Genomic DNA, 27,304 nt, shown 5'->3' with positions numbered 1-27,304 from the left:
GAAACAAGCATTGTCTCTATTTTACTGATGAATAAACTAAAGTCAAGAGAAATTTAGTCACTTGCCCAAAGTCACTCAGCCAGTAAATGGCAGTTCCAGAATTCAAACTAAAGGCTGCCTGACATCAAAGCCCATAACCCTTCGATTCTGATATACTGTTTCCCTCAGATTCACCAAGAATATTTTCATGAAGTAAAGTTTGGATATAATTCTTCTTATTCCCTTAAAATAGATTCCTAGAAGTAGGAGTACTATGGGAAAGGATATAAGTATTTTAAGCTTCTTAATACATACTGACAAAAAATATTTTGCAGACACTTGGCACTAATTTATACTTCTACTAGCAGTGAGAATGAGAGCTGTTTTACCATACCTATGCCACCAGTGGGCATTATCATATTTTAAAGAATTGTCTAATTTTACAGGTAAAATAATGTTCTATTGTTATTTAAATTTGCATTTCTTTGATTATAAATAAGGCAAAATGTTTCTTCTTATATTTATTGGCCATTGGCATTTCTTCTTTTGTGAACTGCTGTTTCATGTACTTTGCCTTTTAAAAAAAATTGGTGGGGCCGGCCCGGTGGCATAGTGGTTAAGTTTGTGTGCTCTGCTTTGGTGGCCCAGGGTTCACAGGTTCAGTTCCCAGGCGCAGACCTACGCACCGCTTATCAAGCCATGCTGTGGCAGGCGTCCCATATACAAAATAGAGGAAGATGGACACAGATGTTAGCTTAGGGCCAATCTGCCTCAGCAAAAAGAGGAAGATTCGTAACGGATGTTATCTCATGGCCAATCTTCCTCACCAAAAAAAAAAAAACCAAAAAAAAATTGATGTTTTTCTTATTGACTTGAAAAAGTGCTTTATATTTTAGGAATAGTAGCCATCTTTCTGATATGTATTCAAACATTTTCCCAGTTTTTCAGTTACACTGTAATTTTGTTTATGATGGTTTCTTCCATATAGAGATGATTTTCATCTTTTGGTAATCTAAATGTTTTATATCTTTCATTTCTTTCAAGCCTAGGAAATCTCCCCTTAATTCATATCTTTAATTAACAGCCACTTCTATTTTTATAGTGTTCACATTTAACTTATTTTAATAAACTCATTTGGAATTTATTTTGATCTACGCTATATGTAATATTTTTGCATTATTTTTTCTATTTAACTATCTACAAAGCATTAATAATTATCTTTTTTAATAGATACATATTCCATCAGTTTTATTTACAATAATTTACTAAGCCTTTCTCTATTATTAGACATTTAACCTTATTTTTAGGTTTTTTGTGGGTGTGTGTGAGGAAGATCAGCCCTGTACTAACATCTGCCACTCCTCCTCTTTTTTTTTTTTTTTTTTGCTGAGGAAGACTGGCCCTGGGCTAACATCCGTGCCCATCTTCCTCCACTTTATATGGGACGCCGCCACAGCATGGCCTGCCAAGCGGTGCATCGTTGGGCGCCTGGGATCCAAACCGGCGAACCCTGGGCCGCCGCAGTGGAGCGCACGCACTTAACCACTTGCGCCACCAGGCCGGCCCCTTATTTTTAGTTTTTGCTATTATAGATCCCAAAAAGTTTTCAGGAATATGGGGTTTTTGATCCTACTAAATTATTTCCTTAAGATAAATCACTGTAAGTGCAATTTCTGATTCAAAGGATACTTATATAGAAAGAGTTTACTACTCATTTGGTTTGCAAATAGATAATGGGTCTTTCACGACTCTATTATTGAAAAATAGCTGTCCTAATAATGATAAAATAGTAATATGTTTTTGTTATTATTATTATTATTGTGTTTTATAAAGCCTCACTGTCTCCTAAGAAGCAACATGATAAACTGACTTTTTGCTTGGATATATACATATATGTATATATTCTCTCTATAGATAGATACATAGATGATTTTAACATTTTAACACCTGAAAATTGAAAGAACCATATTGTAGCTCATTAATAAGCACATGGATTTAAGTTTTTGCATACTTAACACAATAGACTTCTTTCATTCTCCTAAAGATTTTGTATCCAACTTTATTGAGGTAAAATTGGAATATAAGAAACTACATATTTAAAGTATATAATTTGATCAATTTTGACATATGTATACACATGCGAAACCATCACCACAATCAAGATAACAAACATTTCTATCATCCCTAATACTTTCCTCACATTCTTTTGTAATACATCTCTTCCTCTATCCCTATTCCCAAACAACTACTGATTTGCTTTCTGTCCCTATAGATTACTTTCCTAGAATTGTATTTAAATGGAATCATACAGTATGTACTCTCTTTTGTCTGGCTTCTTTCATTTAGCACTATGCATTTGAGATTCATCCATGTTGCATATATTAATACTTCATTCCTTTTTATTGCTGAGTAGTATTCTATTGTATAGATATACCACACAATTTATCTGTTCACCTGTTGATGGAAATTTGAGTTGTTTCCAGTTTTTGGCTTTTCATTATCCTAAAGTTTTTAAGGTTCAATAGCAGAATGACTGCAAAGCTCTATATTTAACAACCCAGTATACCAACTGGTTCTAAATATCAATTGCAAAGATGTGTATGCTAAAAATGTAAGTAAACACATATATAAAGGATAAATTAGGATGATACCTTCTATACAATTTTTTGTTACCTTTTCATAGACTGAACTGTCTAGGTAAGGGTAAACATGAAAAGCTCCCCGAATCCTCTTCACACCTGGATACAGCAATGGGACCATATTAACATAAGCCACACCATGAAATGAAAGCTGATTTTCATCATCAGTCTAAGGGAATAAAACCAGAGAGCTGTTAGTGCTATAGAGCAATGTAGCAGTTCAAAGACCAGGTTTTAGGAACTAGCTATACTACTTAACTAGTTGACTGTGGGCCAGTTACATAGACATTTTGGGTCTCCTTTGCTTTATCTTCAAAATGGGTTTAATAATACCATGATCATTGAGATAATGCATATAAATAGTGTTAATGAATAGTAAAGGCAGTAGTTGGATCAACACCTACTCCAATTAATTGATAATACATATATTCAACCAAAAAATCGATTTTGCCATGTTGCTTCTTAGGAAAAAATGAAGCGTTGTAAAAACAATAACAACAATAAAAACTTAAAAGAAATCAGAAGCTGTAGCTTTTAGCTTTAGTTCACAGATTCATATGAATGAAAGGGGCCTTACAAATCATCTGGACCAGTGATGACAAATAGACTTTAACTTGTGCCTAAATTCTAATCAATTGGTGGAGGTTTTTTAGAGTACCGTGTTGAGAAAGATTCTATGTCCTCATCCGGGTTCAGAAGGAAAGAGTGCTTTGATTGATCAATACTATCTGCCATGGATGAAGGACAATGAATGACAATCTGCGATCATGTATTTGCCATCCCTAATCTCATGTAAATTCTCATTACAAAGATGAAGAACATATCAATAAATCTATCTTAACATCATTTTTAATGGCTGTATGGTTTGTCATAGAAAACTTTTATAAGAAAAAAATCAGTTTAGTAAAAGAAAACACATTTAATTCCCACAAAGTTACAAGTAATCTCTTTGATTTCACCTATTATAATAATTAGAAATCAGATTAAAAAGTCCTACGCTCCTGTGATAACATTATGTTGTTTAGAAACTTAAGGAAAGTTAGCCAATGCATATTATATATTACAAAGGGAGAAGTGGTTACACGGTAGTAGTATTTTTATGTAAAAAAGCCTATTTTAAAAATCAATAAAATAATTTATGTACTTGTTAAGTATCTGCTATATGCCATGAATCATGCTAGGTACTGTGGAGGATACACAGCAGTCTACCACAGGATCTCTACCCTTAGGGAGTTTATAAACAAGCAGAAAAGACCAGACATGCACAAGTAAAACAATAAAGAACATGTTCTAGGCCCATCAAAGCTATATCTCTTCAGAACAGCAGCACATCTATGAACTCTATTACTCTAATTAGCAGGCTAAAACATTTTAAGTAGGTAAGTCTAAAAGAAATTCAGAAAGATGTATTAGGTTGAATCACATTACCAATATTTAATTACTATTGACCTACAAAAATGGCTATTTTGTACGGTTTTTTTGTGGGTGTGCGTGAGGAAGATCCGCTCTGAGCTAACATCCGCCAATCCTCCTCTTTTTTTGCTGAGGAAGACCCACCCTGGGCCAACATCCATGCCCATCCTCCTCCACTTTATATGGGATGCCGTCACAGCATGGCCTGACAAGCAGTGCATCGGTGTGCACCCGGGATCTGAAATGGCGAACCCCGGGCCGCCACAGCGGAGTGCGCGCACTTAACGGCTCGCGCCACCAGGCCGGCCCCTGTACGGTTTTACCTACATTAAAACTGTAATGAAGGGTTAAAGGGAAATAGGATGTCTGGGAATAAAGGCTAAATAATTTTTAGTGGACAATAGGGAGCTAGGGTGACCAATCATCCTGATTTGCCAGGGATAGGGGAGTTTCCTGGAACCTGAGACTTTCAGCATCAAAACCAGGAAATTATTTAGCAAATCAGGATGAGTTGGTCAACCTACAGAGCAGACACAGCAGTTCACATTTTCCATTGGTATCAGAATGAGAAGCAGAATAACAGGTTGGGTCTGACCCAGCATTTCTTATATAAATATTTTTAAGTGAATAAATCTACCTTATCAAATTTGGCAGCTTTCCCTTTGGGTGCAACGGTCAGAGGAACTCTTGTGATCTCTACAGGCCAAAATCGGCAATCAGCAATTCGCTTCTGAAAACTACAAATAAAGAATTAGCCTATTAGCATTATATGCAAAACTGGGGTTAGTATAATTTAAGTTAAAGGGAAGTATTCCTCTCCTTTAAAAAGTAATGGAATACACATATATAAAAATTTTTATTAGGTAGGTAGGTTTTTCTTCTCAAATCTATAAAATTCCCAAAATAATTCTACTGTACTGCTAACAGAGGCAAATTGTAAATTTCTTGAGAGTGATTTGGCAATATGAATCAAAAGCCTTAAAATGTTCATAATCTTTGACCCAGAAATTCCACTTCTAGTGATTTACTCTAAAGAAATAATCAGACAAGTATGCAAAGAGTATAAAATACGTTTATTTCTACTGTGAAAATAGAGTAGGACTTCCAACGTCAGCTCTAATATGTAATCGCTTAGTTGTCAACTCCTGTCCTTACAACAAGAAAAAGCTAGTCAAACTGAAAATCACTTACTTTTCTTAGATCCTTGTAACGATTAATTTCATAGGGCAAACTGCCACCCTGAAATTTAGAGAGACAGGCAAGCACAGAGAATCACAGCTGAGATGAGCTTACAGGCAGCAGAAGCCACTGGAGCCAGTAAATGGTAGAAGCACTTTAATAGTAATTTTGACAAATTGCTGGAGGCTGAGTGTGGACTAGCCAGCGAGTTAAAAACTCCTGGGAGCCCAGTATTAGGGCTCCCCACGTTTTCTTGGGTTTTAAATCAAGCAGCCCCATCAGATTCTCACAGTGAAGATAGGAGAAAAATCCCCTTAGGCAGGGAAAAGGAAAAAGTAACCATTTTGAAATATGCCTAGCGAGTTCTCCATAATAGAGGCCTACCCTTTAAGGGAAACTACTTTACCAGAGCCTTATCTGACTCAGGGAAAGGGCAATTAGACAACTCCAGCCCTGTCTAGCCTTCCTCTCTCACATAAGGAGAGGAAGAAAAAAAAGGCTATTAAACACTTCTGTGGGCCGGCCCCGTGGCGTAGCAGTTAAGTGCACGTGCTCTGCTGCTGGCAGCCCGGGTTCAGATCCTGGGTGCGCACCGATGCACCACTTGTCAGGCTATGCTGTGGCGGCATCCCATATAAAGTGGAGGAAGATGGGCACGGATGTTAGCCCAGGGCCAGTCTTCCTCAGCATAAAAAAAAAAAAAAGAGGAGGATTGGCATGGATCTTAGCCCAGGGCTGATTTTCCTCATAAAAAAAAAAACAAAAACACACACACTTCTGAAGGTGACAGCCCAGGGACTCAAACCCATTAAAATACTGAGATTTAATCACAGGATTATAGAATACTTCCCCTTCACAACACCTTACCACCACATCAATAGGGTTCCAGTATAACAGTGGATTAGAATGGAGAGGCTGCAAAATAAAGGCCCTATTAAAGAAAGAGTTCTTAGGCAAACCCAAACAGGGGTTTGGAGGAGCAAACAGGGGAGGACAAAAAAGACAACAGGGGAGGAGCAAAAAAAGGAAACTAAAGCCTCTAGCATCTATAGCTACAGCAAACATTAAACACAGCCCAGCTACTAGTCAGATTAACATAAAACCTCATACTAAAAAACATAATTACCTCATTTCTTATTACCCAATACATAATGTCTAGCTTTCAATAATAAATTACTGGGAATGCTAAAAGGCAAGGAAAAAAATAGTCTGAAGAGACAAAGCTACATAAGAACTAGACTAAGATATGACACAGATTTTGGAATGATCAGATAGGGAATTTAAAATAACTATGATTAATATGTTAATGGCTCTAATGAAAAAAGCAGACAACATGCAAGAACAGGTGGTTAATGTAAGCAGAGAGATGGAAACTCTAAGAAAGAATCAAAAGGAAATGCTAGAAATCAAAAACACTGTAACAAAAATGAAGAATACATTTGATAGGCTTATCAGTAGACTGGATACAGTTGGGGAAAGAATAGTGAGCTTGAAGATACATCATTAAAAACCTCCCAAACTAAAATGGAAAGAGGAAAAAATGAAAAAAATCATAACAGAATATCCAATAACTGTAAGACAATTACAAAAGGTGTAACAGGAATACTAGAAGGAGAAGAGAGAAAGGAGCAAAAGAAATATCTGAAGTCATAATGGCTGACAATTTTACCAAATTAAGGACAGACAACAAACCACAGATCCAGGAAGCTCAGAAAACACCAAGCAAAACAAATACCAAAAAATATACACCTAGATCATATTCAAACTGCAGAAAACCAAAGAGAGAAAGAAAATCTTGAAAGAAGCCAGAGGAAAAAAATACCTTACCTATAGAGGAACAAGGATAAGAATTACATTGGACTTCTCTGCAGAAACCATGCACGTTAAGAAGAGAATAAAATGAAATATTTAAAATTTTGAAAGAAACAAGCCACCAACCTAGAATTCTGTATCCAGTGGAATTATCCTTCAAAAGTGAAGGAGAAATAAAGATTTTCTCAGTCAAACAAAAATGAAGGGAATTTGGCCAGTAGACCTGCCTTGCAAGAAATGCTAAAAGTCTTCAGAGAAAAGGACAATGATATGGGTCAGAAACTTGGATCTACATAAAGAAAGGAAGAGAATCAGAGAACAAAATAATTGAGGTAAAATAAATTTTTTAATTTTTCTTATTTTTAATTGATCAAATAGGTAACTGTTCAAAGTAATAATAGCAATAATGCATCCTTAACAAAATATCAGCAAATCAAATCCAACAAGGTATATTTATATTATACACATGATCAAGTGGGGGACCAGAGGTATATAGGAACTCTCTGAAATATCTGCTCAATTTTTCTGTAATTCTAAAACTGTTATAAAAAATAGTCTATTAATTGTAAAAAACAAAAACAAAAAACAAAAAACAGTGAGAGTGGTTCATTCAGATTATATGCATATTGATAATCTTCTGTTTCTCATCTTTCCCTAATCACCAGGTTACTGTGACAGAGACTGTTAGTTACCCACACAATATCAATTGTTCTGTTCTTTAGTATCTAAATCCTGACTTAGTCTGGGTACCAATGTGTCCAATAAAAACACTACTTCCCAGCCTCTTCTGCCTCTAGAGATGGCCAATGATATGTAAACAGAGGTGTCAGATTCCAGGAAGGTTCTATAAGAGGGGATAAGACAGTCAGCATATGTCTTCTTTTATCCATAAACACTCCCCTATTCCAGCTTTCTGCTGGGAATATGAATGTGCAGGCTGGAGCTTCAATAGCCATCTTGGACCATGAGATAACCTTGTAGATGGAAGACACGTTAAAGAAGGTAGAGCAAAAAGAAAGACTGAGCCTGGATACCTAATAATATTGTGTAGCCACCATACATACCAGCTCTGGACTTTTATATGAAAAGAAATAAGAACCCACCTTGGTTAAGCCACCATCACTAGAAGCCTCTGTTATCAGCAGATGTGGTGGAAGAGAGTCTCAGATTACCTTAACTGAAATATGCATAAAATCACAAAAGTAACATTTCCTCCCACCTGTAGTATTTGTTGGTTAAACATATTCCTTTTCTTTTCCTACCTGACCACTGCAGGAGGATCTAGGTAGCAGCGGCTTTCTAAGTCCCAAATAATCCTTTTCTTTATGCACTCTGCTTGGTTCCTAAATTCCTTGTCCTGTAAAATAATAAGATAGAGGCTTTTGTTCTCTCAGTGTGCCATGGTGATCCCCTGCTCAATCTGTGGGGCATTTTTTAATGGATTTGATCACAATACTTTTATTACTATTGTAAGTACAACTACTACTGTAAATACTACCACCATCTTAAATTTTAGGGTACTTTACTATTTTATAAAGTACATAAGATAAATTACTTATATTATCCTTACACCAAACCAGTACAAACCGCCAAATATTCACTCATATAACCTCAATCAGTGATTCTCAACCCTGGATGAGTGCTTCTCAGAGAATTATCTGAGTGCTTCTAAAAAAAAAAAATCAATAGTTGGGCATTGGTATTATTTTAAAAGTAAATTCTTATGTAACTAATCTGGGTTAGGGCTTGGCCATTGTTATTGTTTTAAAAAATATTGTTGTTTTTTTTTTTTAAGAGAATAGTTTTTATTTATTTTTTTAATTAATTAATTTATTTTTCCCCCAAAGCCCCAGTAAAGAGTTGTATGTCATAGCTGCACATCCTTCTAGTTGCTGTATGTGGGACGCGGCCTCAGCATGGCCGGAGAAGCGGTGTGTCGGTGCGCACCCGGGATCAGAACCCCGGGCCGCCAGCAGCGGAGCGCGTGCACTTAACCGCTAAGCCACGGGGCTGGCCCAAAAAATATTGTGTTTAAAAATATGATATAAAATCTAAATATCTAGAGAGTGACGTCAGCATCATGGCGGAGTGAGCTTTCCCGTGAATTCTTCCCCCACAAAATACAACAAAAGTAACAGCCACAGACCAACAACGGAATCCCAGACAGTCAAAAGCTGGAGCGGAAGGATCCACACTGCCGCACATCTGAGAGCGGAACAGGCTGGGCCCCCGGAGGAAGTGGGGAGAGGTAAGGAGAACTCCGCTCCCTCCCCATCAGATCAGCGATCCGGTCCGCGCGGCTCCCAGAGAGGGGGGAGGGGCGGCCCTCGGCGGGAAACTGTAGCTCTTCGGGCGCTCTCAGCCAGTGGGAAACTCCCGCACAGAGGGCTCAGAGGAGCCACAGGGCTACCATCAACATCTGAGCAACCCAGAGAGCGGATAAAGAGGGGCAAACGAGAAGCCTCCCACGTCAGGGACCCAGAGGGCAAAAGAGAGAGCTCCCCCCTCCCCGCAACCCGGAGTCTGCAGCTCGACCAGATCTAGCGGTCCGAGGCAGACCTGAATAAACTGGACTGGACCCGTGGATCGCAGTGGGGAAAAGAAACAAAACAAAACAAAACAAAACTGTGGATCGCAGCAGAAAAACTGGGGCAGAGCGCAGGGGGCTTAGACTACACAGCCCTTTACCACCACACAGTGGCGGCAGGTGGAAATTGCAACCAGAGACTTCCAGGATGAGGAAAATCAAAACCAACACAGGAACCACAATGCAAAAATATATGAAATCACCAGACCAGAAACAAAATGACAAGCACCCAGAAATCAACCCCGAAGACACAGAAATCCATAAACTAAATGACAGAGATTTCAAAATAGCTATCATAAAAACACTCAACGAAATACGAGACAACACAGACAAACAATTAAATGAGATTAGGAGTTTCTTCACAAAAGAGATTGAAATCATAAAGAAAAACCTATCAGGGCTGATGGAGATGAAGAACACAATGGAGGAGATAAAGGAGAATCTGGAATCTTTAAAGAACAGAGCTGACAATATGGAGGAAAGAATTAGTACTTTAGAGGATAGGAATACAGATATACTCCAGATGGAAGAAGAGAGAGAACTAAGACTAAAAAGAAATGAAGAAAGACTCCGAGAAATATCGGACTCTATTAGAAAATGTAACATAAGAATTATAGGTATTCCTGAGGGAGAGGAGAGGGAAAGAGGAACAGAGAGCCTATTCAAGGAAATAATAGCTGAAAATTTCCCAAATCTGGGGAAGGAGCAGGAAATACCAGTAAGCGAAGCCAACAGGACTCCTATATATATTAACAGACAAAGGCCTTCACCACGACACCTAGTGGTAAGGCTAGCCAGGGTCAACGACAAAGAAACAATATTAAGGGCAGCTAGACAAAAACAAAAAATAACGTACAAAGGAACTCCCATCAGGCTCTCAGCGGATTTCTCAACAGAAACTTTTCAGGCTAGAAGAGACTGGAATGATATATTCAAAATACTAAAAGACAAAAACTTTCAGCCAAGAATACTCTATCCAGCAAAAATATCCTTCAAATATGATGGAGAAATAGTAACTCTCCCAGATAAACAAAAGCTAAGGGAGTTCATGGCCACGAGACCGCCACTACAAGAAATACTCAAGAAGGCCCTCAGGCCTGAAAACAAGAAGAGAAAGGGAACACAAAGCTTGGAGTAAGGAGAAAAGTAGGTAGACAAAATCAGAGAAATAGTAGATCTTTACCGGAATAGGTTAGCAACCACTTAAATACTAAACTCAAAGATCAAAGGAAGAAATTCACCAAAAATAAATTTAACCTCATCACTGTAAACACACAGCCACAACACAAGATAGAATAAGGTATAACAAGAGCAACTTAGAAGGGGAAGAGGAAAGTGACTGAATTGACTTAGTATAAGGAAATAGGAGGCTATCAGATAATGGACTATCTCATACAGAAGATTTTTCGCCCAAACCTCAAGGTAACCACTAAACAAATAATCAAATTAAAACCACATATGATAAACAAAGAGAAAACTAGAAGAATCATAAGACAGAACAACCAAACTGAATTGGCAGTCCAAAACAAATGGGACAAGAAACAAAGGAAATGCAAAAGAACCAGAAAATAAGTGACAAAACAGCAACATTCAACCCTCATATTTCAATAATTACCCTAAATGTAAATGGATTGAACTCTCCAATCAAAAGATACAGAGTGGCAGGATGGATTAAAAAGCAAGACCCAACAATATGCTGCCTTCAGGAAACACATCTTAGCACTAAAGACAAGCACAGGCTCAGAGTGAAAGGATGGAAGACAATACTCCAAGCTAATGGCAAACAAAAGAAAGCAGGTGTTGCCATACTCATATCAGACAAAGTAGACCTCAAGATAAAACAGGTTAAGAAAGACAAAGAAGGGAAATATATAATGATAAAAGGGACACTCCATCAAGAAGACATATCACTTATAAATATATATGCACCCAACATAGGAGTACCAATGTACATAAAACAACTATTAACAAACCTAAAAGGAGAAATCAACAACAACACAATAATAGTAGGGGATCTTAACACCCCACTTACAGCAATGGATAGATCATCCAGACAAAAAGTTAATAAAGAAATATTAGACTTAAATGAAAAACTGGACGAGATGGACCTAGTAGACATATACAGAGCACTCCACCCAAAAACAGCTGACTACACATTCTTCTCAAGCGCGCATGGAACATTCTCTAGGATAGACCATATGTTGGGAAACAAAGCAAGCCTCAATAAATTTAAGAAGATTGAAATCATAACAAGCATCTTTTCAGACCATAAGGCTATGAAACTGGAAATGAACCAGGAAAAAAAAACTGGGAAAGTGACAAAAATGTGGAGATTAAACAACATGCTACTGAACAACCAATGGATCATTGATGAAATTAAAGGAGAAATCAAAAACTATCTGGAAACAAACGAAAATGATAACATGCCATATCAAACCATATGGGATGCAGCAAAAGCGGTCCTGAGAGGGAAACTCATAGCGATACAAGCCCACCTTAACAAACCAGAAAAAGCCCTAATAGGCAACCTTAAATTACACCTAACAGAACTAGAAAAAGAAGAACAAACAAAGCCCAAAGCCAGCAGAAGGAGAGAAATAATAAAAATCAGAGCAGAAATAAATGATATTGAGACCAAAAAAACAGTAGAAAGGATTAATGAAACAAAGAGTTGGTTCTTCGAGAAGATAAACAAAATAGACAAACCCTTAGCCAGGCTAACTAAGAAAAAAAGAGAAAAGGCTCAAGTAAATAAAATTAGAAATGAAAGAGGAGAAATTACAACGGATACCATGGAAATACAGAGGATTATAAGAGAATACTATGAGAAATTATATGCCAACAAATTGGACAATCTAGAAGAAATGGATAAATTCTTAGACTTATACAACCTCCCAAAATTGAACCAAGAAGAAATGGAGAATCTGAATAGACCAATCACAAGTAAAGAGATTGAAATAGTAATCAAAAACCTCCCAAAAAATAAAAGTCCAGGACCAGATGGCTTCTCCAGTGAATTTTACCAAACATTCAAAGAAGATTTAATACCCATCCTCCTCAAACTATTCCAAAAAATAGAGGAAGATGGAACACTTCCTGAATCATTCTATGAGGCCAACATCACCCTGATACCGAAACCAGACAAAGACAATACAAAGAAAGAAAATTACAGGCCAATATCGCTGATGAACATTGATGCAAAAATCCTCAACAAAATATTGGCAAACCAAATACAACAATATATTAAAAAGATCATACACCATGATCAAGTGGGATTTATACCAGAGACGCAGGGATGGTTCAACATCCGCAAATCAATCAACGTGATACATCACATCAACAAAACAAAGAATAAAAACCACATGATCATCTCAATAGACGCAGAGAAGGCATTTGACAAGATACAACATCCATTTATGATAAAAACTCTCAATAAAATGGGAATAGAAGGAAAGTACCTCAACATAATAAAGGCCATATATGACAAACCCACAGCTAACATCATACTCAACGGGGAAAGACTGAAAGCCATTCCTCTGAGAACAGGAACGAGGCAGGGCTGCCCACTCTCACCACTCCTGTTCAACATAGTACTGGAGGTTTTGGCCAGAGCAATTAGGCAAGAAAAAGGAATAAAAGGAATCCAAATAGGTAACGAAGAAGTGAAACTCTCACTATTTGCAGATGACATGATTGTATATATAGAAAACCCTAAAGAATCTGTTGGAAAACTGTTAGAAACAATCAACAACTACAGCAAAGTTGCAGGGTACAAAATCAATCTACAAAAATCAGTTGCATTTCTATATGCTAATAATGAACTAACAGAAAGAGAGCTCAAAAAGATAATACCATTTACAATTGCATCAAAAAGAATAAAATACCTAGGAATAAATCTTACCAAGGAGGTGAAGGACCTATACAATGAGAACTACAAGACATTATTGAGGGAAATCTACGATGACATAAAGAAATGGAAAGATATCCCATGCACGTGGATTGGAAGAATAAACATAGTTAAAATGTCTATATTACCTAAAGCAATCTACAGATTCAATGCAATCCCAATCAGAATCCCAATGACATTCTTCACAGAAATAGAAAAAAGAATACTAAAATTTATATGGGGCAACAAAAGACCCCGAATAGCTAAAGAAATCCTAAAGAAAAAGAACAAAGCAGGAGGCATCACAATTCCTGACTTCAAAACATACTACAAAGCAATAGTAATCAAAACAGCATGGTACTGGTACAAAAACAGACACACAGATCAATGGAACAGAATTGAAAGCCCAGAAATAAAACCACACATATATGGACAGCTAATTTTCGACAAAGGTGCTAAGAACATGCAATGGAGAAAGGAAAGTCTCTTCAATAAATGGTGTTGGGAAAACTGGACATCCACATGCAAAAGAATGAAAGTGGACCATGTGCTATCGCCATTCACAAAAATTAACTCAAAATGGATCAAAGACCTGAAGGTGAGACCTGAAACTATAAAACTCATAGAAGAAAATATAGGCAACACACTATTTGACATTGGGTTTAAAGGAATCTTTTCGGATGACATGCCTACCCAGACTAGGGAAACTAAAGAAAAAATAAACAAGTGGGACTTTATCAGACTAAAGAGCTTTTATAAGACAAATGAAATCAGAATCAAGATGAACAACCAACCAACCAGCTGGGAGAGAATATTTGCAAAACATACATCTGACAAGGGGTTGATCTCCATAATATATAAAGAACTCACACAATTGAACAACAAAAAAACAAACAACCCGATCAAAAAATGGGCAGAGGAAATGAACAGACACTTCTCCAAGGAAGATATACAGATGGCCAATAGGCACATGAAAAGATGCTCAACATCACTAATCATCAGGGAAATGCAAATCAAAACAACACTAAGATACCACCTCACGCCCGTTAGAATGGCTATAATCACCAAGACAAAAAACAACAAATGTTGGAGAGGATGTGGAGAAACAGGAACCCTCATACACAGCTGGTGGGAATGCAAATTGGTGCAGCCTCTATGGAAAACGGTATGGAGATTCCTCAAAGAATTAAAAATAGAGATGCCCTATGATCCAGCCATCCCACTACTGGGAATCTATCCAACGCACCTGAAATCAACAATCCAAAGAGGCTTATGCACCCCTATGTTCATTGCAGCATTATTCACCATAGCCAAGAAGTGGAAGCAACCTAAGTGTCCCTCGACTGACGATTGGATTAAGAAAATGTGGTATATATATACAATGGAATACTACTCAGCCATAAAAAAAGACAAAATCGTCCCATTTGCAACAACATGGATGGGCCTGGAGCGTATTATGTTAAGTGAAATAAGACAGAAAGAGAAAGACAAACACTGTATGATCTCACTCATATGTGGAATATAAACCAACACATGGACAGAGAAAACTGGACTGTGGTTACCCGGGAAGTGGGGGTGGGGGGTGGGCACAAGGGGTGAAGGGAGTCATATATGGGGTGATGGACAAACAAAAATGTACAACTCAAAATTTCACAATGTTAGAAACCATTAAAATATCAATAAAAATCAAAAAAAAAAAGAAAAAAAAATCTAAATATCTAAAATAAAATATCTGATCTAAATGAAAATATAAATCTAAGAACAGTATAAATTTTCACTAATCTCAATGATGAGAAAAGACACTGCACAATGTTTTTCAAATATTGCTGGCCTTATCTCTATTATTTAAAATACTTAGAGTCAGATACTGAAAGAATTCAACCATCCTCATTTTACAAACTATTTTATTGAATGTTTCCACTGATTATCAGCTCGTTCAAGAAACATTTGCAAATCTGTTTACAGCATTTTCTATACTCTTGACAAATATAGGTTGTAATAAAACATGTTAGAAAGAAAGGGAGAAAGGAGGGAGGGAGGGAAGGAGGGAGGAAAAGAAGGAAGGAAAGAAAGAAAGAGGGAATGGGTGGGGGAGGGAGGAGGGAGGAGGGAAGGAGCAAAAAAAAATAATAATAATTTCAACAACCTAAATGTCCACCAACAGGAGACTGGTTAAGTAAGTTGTTTTTTTTTTTCAAAGATTTTATTTACTTATTTTTCCCCCCAAAGCCACCGTAGATAGTTGTATGTCATAGCTGCACATCCTTCTAGTTGCTGTATGTGGGACACGGCCTCAGCATGGCCGGAGAAGTGGTGTGTCGGTGCGTGCCCGGGATCTGAACCCGGGCCGCCAGCAGCGGAGCGCGCGCACCTAACCGCCAAGCCACAGGGCCGGCCCCTGGTTAAGTAAGTTTAAAGTAGGCCCACACAATATCATATCATACAGCAAGTACAAGTAAATAAAGAAAAAGAATGAGAATGCTCCTTACGTAGTGATGTGGAAAAATCTCCAAGATACACTGTAAAGCGAAAAAGGAAGCTGCAGAACAGTGTATGTGAGTATGCTACCATTTGTGTAAAAAAAAATGATAGGGAAAGAATATGTGTACGTATGTATGAAGCAAAACTGACATTTTTCCCTGCTTCCAATATGATTAAGCACTTTATATACTCAGTTAAAAATAAATAAAACTTTATACCCTGAGATAAAGCAAAAATAGTGTATTTCTGACACGTTCTAGTTCTGAAAATAACAAGACTTTGAATATTTCCTATAAATCTGGACTCCCTAAAGAAAAACAATTTTATTCCTGACTTTTACTATGCTACGTCTGTGAGCTAGTCTTTCTGAAATCTGACTCCCTTGCATTTTTTGCAAGGAAACTTTACTTTTCTAAACGTTCTTGTTTCTGTGTCTTCCTTTGACTATATATATGTTTGCTTTTATATGCATAAAAAAGTAACCAGAAGGAGACACAAGAAATTATAACAAAGGCGACTACTAGGGTGATAACCTGGGAAGGAATTAGGAGGAAGAGACACAGAGTAGGAGGGAGACTTTAACTGCATATCTCTTAATTTTTTATTTTGACCTGTGACTGTATTATTACCTACTCAAAAATAAATAAATTTAAAATAAAATAAAGAGTAAATTTGAATTAAATCAATTATTTTGTTTGCTGGACTTAACGAAGTCAGGAGACATTTTAATCAGAATTAGATAATTGTTTTATTTTGACATATAATTGTTTTATTTTAACACGTGATAGATGTATATAAATTACAGTGATTCACAAAATGTTTTATCATATGTCAGTAAACTGAGTTTATCACAAAAAACTGCATAATTCTCTCACCTCAGGGTGGTTGAGTTCTCCTTCTTCTTCCTCATAGGGCCCCCCAACAATGAATGCATCAGGAATGTTATTAGCTCCTGGAGCCTGAATGTTGGCAACAGGCCATTTTTTGGGCCGGGGAACAGGTTCTCTTTCCCCTCCAAGCTTCAGAGTTCCATTCTTGAACAAAATGGGATAGTCTTTCTACAGAAGTAAATATCATATATCAGGAAATTTTGTAAAAGACTTTGAAATGGACAAAAAAGATTACTGAAGTGTCTTTTCAATGGAATGCTGAGTATTGTCTAACAGACCCTTCTGTGATTATCTGATTCTATAGAGGGGCCTATGCCCTTCATTGTCTTTGTGCTATTTTATAATTCTGTAATTTACAGAAAATTGATAACAATGCAAATTATTCTTGTCCATAGATATGCAAATGTATTTTGTCCAGTGTAGATGTAATTGACTGATTATTGCTCTGTAGCTGATGACAAGTTCTGAATTATTAGCAAATTCCTTTCAACATTCCTGATTGCTTATATATGGGTCATTTCTTCAGCTTCTCCTTGGAACTGGTTGAAACCCTTTTTGTCATTTTATATTTATATGAGAGTCATGATGTACCTTTTATTTTATTTCTTTTAAAATATTTTATTTTTAAATATGAAAATAATATGTGCACATGGTTAAAGAATCCAAACAGTACAGAAAAGTACTAAATACAAAGCAAAAATCTCCCTTCCTCCCTGTCTTTTCGTCTCTTGTCCCATGAGGTAACAATTTATTTCCTTTTTGTGTGTGATTACTATGTGAGTTTATAAAAATTAAAAAAAAAATTGTGGTAAAATATGCATAACATAAAATTTACCATTTTAACCATTTCTGAGTGTATAGTACAGTGGCTTTAAGTACATTCACATTGTTGTGCAACCATCACCACCATCTATCTCTGCAAGTTTCTTCATCTTCCCAAAATGAAACTTTGTAACCGTTAAGCAATAACTCTCCATTTCTCTCTCCCCAGTCTCTGGCAATCACTATTCTTTCTGTCTCTATCAATTCATCTACTCTATGTACCTCGTATAAGTGGAATCATACAGTATTTGTCCTCTTGTAACTGGCTTTTTTCACTTAAATAATTTTTTGACTATTTTTTATTTTAGGTAGGTTACTACTGTAACTCTAATTTATACACTTATATGGTGTTATTTAATCTCTCAAACTTAAATAGTATTTACTGATTCCGTGCAAAGAAAGATTTAGTGTCATTGCTCCACTTCCAAAATCCCTTCACACTCTCCATCTCTCATGCTGTTATTTTCAGTTCTTCAAGCTATTTTTAGTTCTTCCAGTAAGTGGCCCTCTCTACTGAACACCAGTCTCTTCTATCCAACTGCCTGCTTGATACCTCCACTTGGATGTCTAACAAACATCTCAAACTTAAAATATCCCAAACTAAATTCATGGTCTTTGGCCCCACCCCACTCTGCCTTCTCCAACCTGCTCCCCCACTGTCTTCTCCACTCTATAAATGCCAACTTCATCTTTATAGTTGTTTCAGGCCCCAAATCTTATAATCACCCTTCCCCCCAACACCTTTTGTCCCCATCATGACTCACATTCAAACTGATGGAAAATCCTGTTGACTTTACCTCAAAATATATCTATACTCTGACCACTTCTCATTACCTTCCCTTGACCAAACTATCATCATGTCTCACTTGAATTACTGAAATATCTAACTTGTCTCCTTGCTTCTTCCCTTGCCCTCCCATGGTCTAATTACAAAACAGTAGTCAAAGAAGTTCTTTTAAAATGAATATCAGATCATGTTACTCCTCTGCTCAGCCAATGGCTTTCCTTCTCATTCAGAATAAAAGCCAAAGTCCTTATGAGGGCCCAGGAAGCTCCATACCAGTGCTTTCCAAACTTTCAAGTGCGTAAGGTTCACCTGGGGGCTTGTTAAAGTGCGGATTCTGATCCTAGGTGATCCGATGCTGCTGGCTAAAGGACTACACTTGAGTGAAAGACTACGTGATCTTCTCCACAACCCACATACTCATCCTCCCTTGCCTCTCTAGTTTGTCTTATTATACTCCTCCTCTCTCTTCTTACTCTAGCCTCCCGGTCTCTTGTTGCATACACCCACCTCAGTCTTTGCACTTGCTGTTCTCTCTGCCTGTTCTCTCTGTTCACTCTTCCTTCAGATATTTGTAAGGCTCACTCTCTCCTTTCCTTCAGATTGTTTCCCAAGCACCAATACTCCTGAGGCCTTCTCTCATCTCTCGACTTAAAATGGCAACCCTTCCCTAGCCCCTGACCCTCCTTAATTTTTTTTTATAGCAAGATGTACAAACTATGGCCAACAGCTTGCTTTTGTAAATAAAGTTTTACTGGAACAAAGCCACATGCATTTGTTTATTAATTACTTATGGCTGCTTTCCTGCTATAATGGCAGAGTTAAGTATTTGTGACAGAGACCTTATGGCCTGCAAAACCGAAAATATTTACTATCTGGCTTTTTACAGAAAAGTTTGCTGACCCCAGCTTTGCAGCATTGATCACCATCTGATTTACTAGATAAGTCACTCATTTATTTGTTTATAGTCTGCCTCTCCCCACTAGAATGGAAACTCTGTGACAAGGGCTTGTCTGTTTTGTTCATACTATATTCCTAACACACAGGAAGGTGCCTAGCATAGAGAGTCACTCAAGGAATATTTGTTAAATGAATGATTATCTTTATAAGTTAAAAAATATATATACAGAAACCTTTGTTTTGTCACCCATTTAGACAGTACTACTGACTTCCCACCGTGTAACATGAGGACACTGTTGGACCTATACTTTCTGCCCTCTCTCCTCCCCCTCTTTTGACTCTTGATGGCCAATGGTATTTTTGTATTGTCAGTGTTGATACCAATTACATTCTGTACTATAACTAAATCTTAACTTGCTTTGTCTATAGGTTAATTCTAAAAATGACCAACCCCTCAAAAAGGCATTTCAAATATTGTAATTGGGTAAACAATATTTACTCTACAGAATCTAGCAGTGTTATTGAACCTATGGAGAAGAAACGGCAATTCTAAGCCATGGTGCGTGAAGGGAAATATTCCTGTTATTAAGGGTAAATGGATTATCTTTTTTTTTTTTTTATAACTTAGTCCTCCTTTTTGGTCAGCACATTAGGTAACATTTGTTTTTAAATTATTTATTTTTATTTTTTTAATTGCGTTAACATTGGTTTATAACATTGTATAAATTTCAGGTGTACATCATTATACTTCTGTTTCTGCATAGATCACATCATGTTCACCACCCAAATACTAATTACAATCCATCACCACACACATGTGCCTAATCGTCCCTTTCACCCTCCTCCCTTCCCCTTTCCCCTCTGGTAACCACCAATCCAATCTCTGTCTGTCTGTGTTTGTTTGTTGTTGTTGTTATCTTCTACTTATGAGTGAGATCATATGGTATTTGACCTTCTCCCTCTGTGAGTTATTTCACTTAGCATAATACCCTCAGTGTCCATTCATGTTGCCACAAATGGCTGGATTTCATCGTTTCTTGTGGCTGAGTAGTATTCCATTGTGTATATATACCACATCTTCTTCATCCATTGTCCCTTGATGGGTACTTAGGTTGCTTCCAAGTCTTGGCTGTGAAGAACACAGGGGTGCATGTATCTTACGCATTGGTGTTTTTATGTTCTTGGGATAAATACCCAGCAGTGGAATAGCTGGATCGTATGGTAGTTGTATCCTTAATTTTTTGAGGAATCTCCATACTGTTTTCCATAGTGGCTGCACCAGTTTGCACTCCCACCAGCAGTGTACGAGAGTTCCCTTCTCTCCACATCCTCTCCAACACTTGTTGTTTCCTGTCTTGTTAATTATAGCCATTCTGACAGGTGTGAGGTGATATCTCATTATAGTTTTGATTTGCATTTCCCTAATAGTTAATGATGTTGAACATCTTTTCATGTGCCTTTTGGCCATCTGTATATCTTCTTTGGAGAAATGTCTGTTCAGGTCTTTTGCCCATTTTTTAATTGGGTTGTTAGTTTTTTGTTGTTGAGCTGTATGAGTTCTTTATATATTTTGGAGATTAACCCCTTATCAGATATATGGTTTGCAAATATCTTCTCCCAATTGTTAGGTTGTCTTTTCATTTTTTTGATGGTTTCCTTTGCTGTGCAGAAGCTTTTTAGTTTGAGGTAGTCCCATTTGTTTATTTTTTCTATTGTTTCTCTTGCCCAGTCAGACATGGTGCTTGAAAATATGTTGCTAAGACCGATGTCGAAGAGCGTACTTCCCATGTTTTCTTCTAGAAGTTTCATGGTTTCAGGTCTTACGTTCAAGTCTTTAATCCATTTTGGGTTAATTTTTGTGTATGGTGTAAGATAATGGTCTACTTTCATTTTTTTGCATGTGGCTGTCCAGTTTTCCCAGCACCATTTGTTGAAGAGACTTTCCTTTCTCCATTGTATGTTCTTGGCTCCTTTGTCAAAAAATCCATAGGTGTATGGATTTATTTCTGGGCTCTCGATTCTATTCCATTGATCTGTGTGTCTGTTTTTGTGCCAGTACCATGCTGTTTTGGTTACCATAGCTTTGTAGTATATTTTGAAATCAGGGAGTGTGATACCTCCAGCTTTGTTCTTTTTTCTCAGGATTCCTTTGGCTATTCGGGGTCTTTTGTTGTTCCATATAAATTTTAGGATTCTTTGTTCTATTTTTGTGAAAAATGTTTTGTAACTTTGATAGGGATTGCACTGAATCTATAGATTGCTTTAGGAAGCTTGGACATCTTAACTATGTTAATTCTCCCAAGCCAAGAGCACGGAATATCTTTCCATTTCTTTGTGACTTCTTCAATTTCTTTCAGCAATGTTTTAGAGTTTTCAGTGTACAGATCTTTCACCTTTTTGGTTAAGTTTATTCCTAGGTATTTTATTCTTTTTGTTGCAATTGTAAACGGGATTGTATTCTTAATTTCTCTTTCTGCTGCTTTGTTGTTAGTGTATAGAAACACAACTAATTTTTGTATGTTGATTTTGTATCCTGCAACGTTACCATATTCATTTATTACTTCTAAAAGTTTTTTGGTGGATTCTTTAGGGTTTTCTATATATAAAATCATGTCATCTGCAAATAGTCATGATGTACCTTTTAAAAAACAAACTTAAGGGGCTGGCCTGGCGGCGCAGTGGTTAAGTGCGCACGCTCTGCTTTGGCAGCCCGGAGTTCATAGGTTTGGATCCCGGGCACACACCGCTTGTCAAGCCATGCTGTGGCGGCATCCCATATAAAGTAGAGGAAGATGGGCACAGATGTTAGTCTAGGGCCAATCTTCCTTGGCAAAAAGAAAAAGATTGGCATTGGATGTTAGCTCAAGGCTGATCTTCCTCACACACACAAAAAAAAACAAACTTGAATCTGACAAACGGCTAAAAATATAGGCAACTTCATATCTATAATTTATATAAAATATAGTTGCAATAGAAAATTGGTTAAGACATAAATAGGCAATATATAGAAAGGAAAATTAGAAAATCCAACGTTTAAATAAAAACAAGCTAGATATAATTAATCATAAGTGAAATATACATCAAAACAATAAGATGCCATTTTAAACCACAGATCGGCAAAATGAAAGTCTGAAAATATCAAGTGTTGACAGTATTGTGAAAGAAATGGTAGTCTCATACATAGTTGATAGAAGTGTAAATTGGTACAACTATGGAAAGCAGTTTTGCAGTCTCTAGTCAAAGTTAAAATTGGTACACCCTATAACTCACCTATTCTAGTTCTTTGGGTTAAGTTTGAAAACTTTCATGAAAAAGGGTCATTTCTAGAATGGCAAAGCAAGGACTTCCAAAAATCTACGCCTCCATAAAAACAATAAGAATGCTGGAAAAAATTGTCAAAATTAAGTGTGCCAAGACCATTCAATGGTATATTGTATATGGATTGAGAAGAACAGTCTTTTCAACAAAGAGTCCTGAGAAAACTAATTATCCACTTGCAAAAGAATGAAATTGGACCCTTACCTAACACCACATACAAAAATTATCTCAAAATGGATCAAAGGCCTAAATGTAAAAGCTAAAACCATAAAACTCTCAGAAGAAAATACAGAGGAAAAGCCTCATGACATTGGATTTGGCAGTGATTTCTTGGTTATGACACCAAAGACACAGATGATAAAAGAAAAATGGACAAATTAGATTTCATCAAAATTAAAAACTTTTCTGCATCAAAAGACACTAATAGAGTAAAAAAGGCAATTCATGGAATGGGAGAAAATATTTGCAAATCACATATCTGATAAGAGATTGACAGTTAGAATAGAGAACTCCTAAAACTTACCAACAAAAAAACAAACCCAGGGCCAGCCAGGTGGCTTAGCAGTTAAGTTTGTGCACTCCGCTTTGGCAGCCAGGGGTTCCCAGGTTCGGATCCCGGGCTTGACACCACTTGTCAAGCCATGCTGTTGCAGCATACCATATAAAGTAGAGGAAGATGGCCATGGATGTTAGCCCAGGGCCAATCTTCCTCAGCAAAAAGAGGAGGATTGGCAATGGATGTTAGCTCAGTGCTAATCTTCCTCACAAAAAACAAACAAACAAACAACCCAATGCAAAAATGGGCAAAGGACTTGAATAGACATTTCCCCAAAGAAGATATACAAATGGCCAATAAGCACGTGAAAAGATGCTCAACATCATTAGTCATTAGGGAAATGCAAATCAAAAACACAAGGAGATGCCACTTCACACATATTAGGATGGCTATTATCAAAAAACAAGAAACAGAAAATAACAAGTTGTTGGCGAGGATGTGGAGAAATTAGAACGCTTGTGTGCTGCTGGTGGGAATGTAAAATGGCAAAGAGGAATTGGAGGGTTCTATGCTGAAAATGTAAAATGGCAATTTGGAAATCTCTATCAAGAGCCTCAAAAGACCTATATACAACTATTCTATAGAAATTTGGACTAAGAAAATAACCTAGAATTAAGAGAAAGTTTTGTATAATAAAGTACATTATACAAGATCCACAAAATATGTGCATAAAAATAATTTGTGTAGAAATACATTCAAAAGTTGTCAGTTTTAAAATGTTTTACATATTTTCCACTATAAATATGTATTTACTTATATAAATTATATGTAATGTATATGTAATATGTAAACTATAAATATAAACATCTACATACAAAACAGAAGTAAGCTTTATTTTTTTAAGCCTAAAATAAATCTCAGCCATTAACAGAGCTTGCTTTGAATGAAATGTTAGCACATAAGGAAGAGATGGCCATATGGGTGTTTAAATCTACATAAATATCTGGCTGTACGGCTTTACCTCTCCAATAGATGGAACTTGCAGACCAACCATGTAGTTATGCACAGGCCCTAGTAGAATGAACGATTCAGGCACAGAGTAGGCAGCTTCCAATGTGACCTTCAGTAGACTGCCTCCTGAGATCTGGGCTGGGGTCAATAAGGGCTCCGACACAAATACTTTAACTTCAAGACTGCACTGCTAGAAAAGAACAAAATTATGCAGCATTTTGAAAACACCAGAGGCCTCCCTTTTTTTGCATTATCTCATTTTAATCTCATATGACTGTTCAAAGGAAGAAGATCAAGTTTAATTATTTCCATATGGGAGATTTAAATAACTTTCTTTAGGTCCCATGAGTTAGAGAAAAAGCCAAGAAGAAAACCTTATCCCTAAGCTAGAGCCCTTCCCCTCTAACATACTGAGGTCAAGTATGTGTACAAAGACATATAGAAGAGGAATTGGAGGGTTCTATACTGAAATGTTAATAGTATTTGTAAGGGAGTGAGTGAGATTGAGGTGCTTTTTTTGCTAGTCTATATTTTATGATTATTTTTGTAATTTAAATGTAGTGCTGTTTAAAAAAACTTTTAGTTTTTTTAATTAAATATTTGAAAAACATATTCTTCGATATATTTCTATTTTTCAAAGATGAGAAAGTATTTTTGGCAGCATGAACAAGCTCTAGGAATGAATTTTTTAGAAGGGCTGCTATATTTGATGTTAGCGATGTATCCAAGTAGGGTAGTCAAGACAGCTAGTGTTTTTTTTAATTGGAGAGGAGAAAAAAATTTGTTCATTTTCATTTTATTTCTTAGGAATCAACATTAATAAGAATAATTAATATTATTTTTAAAGAATTAAGTATCCTAATAATGGGAAATTCCCAAGTTATGTCTCCAATAGAAATTCTGATTTGGTAAATGCAGTGCTTTTTAATAAGAAAATACTTTTTCAAATATATATGTATATACCCAACATATATGTCTCTATCTCTGACATTGTCACACAGGATACATTAAAAAGGTAGGTTGGTTTAAAATGTGTATTGATTGCTAATTATATGCCAGGCACTTTACTACAGCACAAAGAATATAAAGATGAAGATGACGTGGCCTCTTTCATCATGGAATTCACATTATAATTCCATTATTTATGATAAATGCTATAATAGAGACTTGTACAAAATGCCCTAGTCAAGGGGGACCCAGGAGGAAGTGAATAATTAATTATTGGAGTGGGGAGGAGTAAGAGATGGTGACATGTGAATTGACTTGCACAAGATAAATAGGAGTTTGCAATCTGGATAAGCAGAGGAAGAAAAGAGAAAATAATTCTGGACAAAAAGAAGAGTTTATGTAAAAGGGGACTGAAATAGCATTGTGTGTTCAGTTCATGTATTTTAGAACATAATGCACAAGGAGGGAGCGCTGAGAGATGAGATTGAACAAGGGACAGGCTCCTATCATAAAAGTTGTTGCATGCCTGCTAAGGAATCTGGACCTTAACATGTAAGCAGTGGGTGAATCCATGAACCACACAGTACTAAAAGCAAGGGAAGAGATGTGATCATATTCACTTTTAAGTCACTCTGAACTGGAAGAAGGAAACGGCAGTTACAAGGCTACTTGTAATATTCCAGGTGAGAGACTATAAGGCAATAAAGAATAGCAATGAAGCTAAGAAGAGAGAGTCCAAAGGTACTTAGGAGATAGAAAAAGCTGGATTTGGTGAAAGACAGATTTAGTGATTAGTTGTAGTTAGGGTCTGAGGGAGCAGTCATGGATGTAACCTAGGTTCTACGTATGTTCTATGATTTCACAGGGATGTGATACCACTAGTCAAAATAACTAAAATAAAATGAACAATAAGTTAAAGGGAGGATACTGAGTTCAGTTTTAGAATGTTGAGTTTTAGGTGCCTATGGGACATCATTATAGAGAAATCCAGTAGGTGGTTGTAAAGTTTGACATTCTGGAATTCAGGAGAGGAGTCTGGGCTGGAGCTGTTGAATTAGAAGTCTTCAACATACTGGTGACTGTTAAAATCATGGATGACCCCCCGCCCCAGGAGTATAAACACAGACGAAGAGGTTAACCAAGAACAGACCTTCATACTTAAGGGATAGACAGAGGAAAGAGATCCGGTTCAGGAACCTGAGAAAGTATAGTCAGTGACCAGGAAATCAGAACACCAAAGGGAGGAAAGATTTTAAGAAAGAGAAGCATTGAAGAATGTGACATCTCCGGTCAATATGTCTCTGAGAGGATAAGGAAAATGTCCCTAAGGTTTCTAACTTGTATTACTCAATCAAGACAGGGAATACTGGAAGATGAATTGGAATCTCCTTTCCAAGTACAGGTTTATATGATTTTAGTCTCTGAGTTTTGACAATAACCAGTGTAGATGCTTAAATATATAATTAGTGAGCACTCTCAAGCAAATGCAAATTAACTGTCACATATTGTTTTCTTGAGTATATAAAATAAGCAAGCACAGGAATATTATGAGCAAAGATCATGAGGACTGACAATCCATTTGACTAACTTTTCTTCTGTAGGTATCTAAGGAAAATCAACAGTACATAGGCTGGCAGACTGGACCAAGGAAGGCAGACTGGCTCAAACATATAGCTCTTTCCAGCATAAATCACATGGAATGACAGAAAGATAATAAATGATATCTTTATATCCAATAAAAGGATAATGCTGTAATAGCCCTGGAAAACAAGAATTACCATCACTGGACTACATATTTTTAGGAATCCTTGAAAGACAGAAAGCAAATTAAATCAGATCTACAAAAAAACAAAACTAGAAGAAACCAACCACATCCTAAAATAATGGATTGTTGCAGCTCCAAGGTCAGAATTAGCAAGAAGCAGGAAGGGACCTACAACAACAGTTAATTAGGGAACTGCATTTGGAATAGTTGGATCAATTGGGCCCTGCTCTCTCCTTTACTTGTGCAAAACAGAAGGCAGCTATGGTATCTGCTGAGAGTGAGTGCACTTGTAGCAGAGTGGCAAAGCGGTGCCCCAAGAAGCTACTGATCCCCAGAAGAAATGGGAAACAGCCCAGAAGACAAACCAGTGGCACAGCCTACCCATTCATGCTTC

General features: G+C 36.8%; 1 protein-coding gene across 1 annotated transcript in view; it reads right to left on the bottom strand.

Annotated features, from left to right (window-relative positions):
- Positions 1-27,304, bottom strand: part of CFAP70 (cilia and flagella associated protein 70) — a 112,285-nt gene that overhangs the window by 55,237 nt on the left and 29,744 nt on the right. Inside the window, exons 6-10 of the mRNA XM_058543195.1 lie at positions 24,208-24,387; positions 16,852-17,034; positions 8,285-8,379; positions 4,669-4,768; positions 2,653-2,787 (exon numbers count right to left, since the gene is read on the bottom strand). Coding sequence (XP_058399178.1) covers positions 2,653-2,787; positions 4,669-4,768; positions 8,285-8,379; positions 16,852-17,034; positions 24,208-24,387 — 693 coding nt within the window. The remainder of the gene's footprint in view (positions 1-2,652; positions 2,788-4,668; positions 4,769-8,284; positions 8,380-16,851; positions 17,035-24,207; positions 24,388-27,304) is intronic.

Source organism: Diceros bicornis, chromosome 6 (genome assembly GCF_020826845.1).
Source record: "Diceros bicornis minor isolate mBicDic1 chromosome 6, mDicBic1.mat.cur, whole genome shotgun sequence".
Classification (NCBI taxonomy): Eukaryota; Metazoa; Chordata; class Mammalia; order Perissodactyla; family Rhinocerotidae; genus Diceros; species Diceros bicornis.
The sequence above is the reverse complement of the archived record's forward strand: the minus strand, read 5'-3'. Positions and strand labels throughout refer to the sequence as shown.